Source organism: Plectropomus leopardus, unplaced genomic scaffold (genome assembly GCF_008729295.1).
Source record: "Plectropomus leopardus isolate mb unplaced genomic scaffold, YSFRI_Pleo_2.0 unplaced_scaffold7753, whole genome shotgun sequence".
Taxonomy (NCBI): Eukaryota; Metazoa; Chordata; class Actinopteri; order Perciformes; family Serranidae; genus Plectropomus; species Plectropomus leopardus.
Window position 1 is genome coordinate 1 of NW_024685390.1, and position 1,162 is coordinate 1,162.

The 1,162-nt window shown below is 38.2% G+C and overlaps 1 gene segment (V, D, J or C); it reads left to right on the forward strand.

The window, feature by feature from the left end:
- Positions 1–305: 305 nt before the first annotated feature.
- LOC121940161 lies at positions 306–764 on the forward strand. The segment is given in 2 exon segments: positions 306–364; positions 454–764. Coding segments are annotated over 2 exon segments (360 nt in total).
- Positions 765–1,162: the final 398 nt, after the last annotated feature.

Below are 1,162 nucleotides of genomic sequence, written 5' to 3' on the forward strand. Positions count from 1 at the left end.
AAAATTAATGTAATTAATGGTTGTCATATAAAATAGTTTTATGTAGCTAAACTATTAAACATGAGCGACCACAATGCAAAACAGAGCCTTCATAATTTCTGTTTTAAGAAACCTGATAAAATCTTGTTCCTTAATATGTTTGTTGTTTGAAATTTTCATTCTTTATTTTCACCATACAACAACTACGATCAAAGCAAAACTAATTTTTTTTCCACCTCCGTGTGAGGAGGAGTCAATGCAAAACTCAGATATCTTCCACCTCTACTTATCTGACTGCAGAGAGGAGGACAGAGGACAGTGGACACACAGTTTAACATGATGGACTACAGGACAGGACTGCTGCTGTTAACTATCTGCTGGGCAGGTGAAGATTTTATCTGATCTTAATGTGACATATTTCCACCTTTGCTACCAAAGTAACATAATATGTATGTCTTCTTTTTGGTCTTACAGGTGTTGATGGTCAGACTCTGACAGAATCTGAACCAGCGATTAAAAGGCCTGGAGAATCACACAAATTAACCTGTACAGCCTCTGGATTTAACATTGCTGGCTACTGGATGGCCTGGGTCAGACAGCCTCCTGGAAAAAGACTGGAGTTGGTTGCCGCTATTTATGATAGTAGCAGCATCGCCTACTCTCAGTCAGTTAAAGGCCGGTTCACCATCTCCAGAGACAACAGCAGACAGCAGCTGTATCTGCAGATGAACAGTCTGAAGACTGAAGATACTGCTGTTTATTACTGTGCTCGAGAGACACAGTGACTGAAGCTGGTTGAGCAGCTATACAAAAAGAGAGGAAGGAGTAATGCTGTACAAAAACCAAACATGGCAAAACAAGTCTGAACTCATTCAAAGATATACATTTTAGTCCAGCATCCTCAACACACATACATGAATCTAAAAGTAGTTAATGTTGACAAGTTTTGTCAAAGCTCCCCCACATGTTATAAACAAAGAAAGGTAATAGTCTGTTGACCTGATTGTATAAATCATCATCTGATTTATCTGACAAAGAAGTTTTGCAGAAAAAACAAAAACTACAATTGAAGTTGTTCTATCAAATCATACATTTTCATTCATGCCAAAATTAATGTCTGTGTCTCAGTTGCAAGTCTGGACTTCATGTGACAGTTCATCCTTCTCTTATAGCCTGTCAGTGT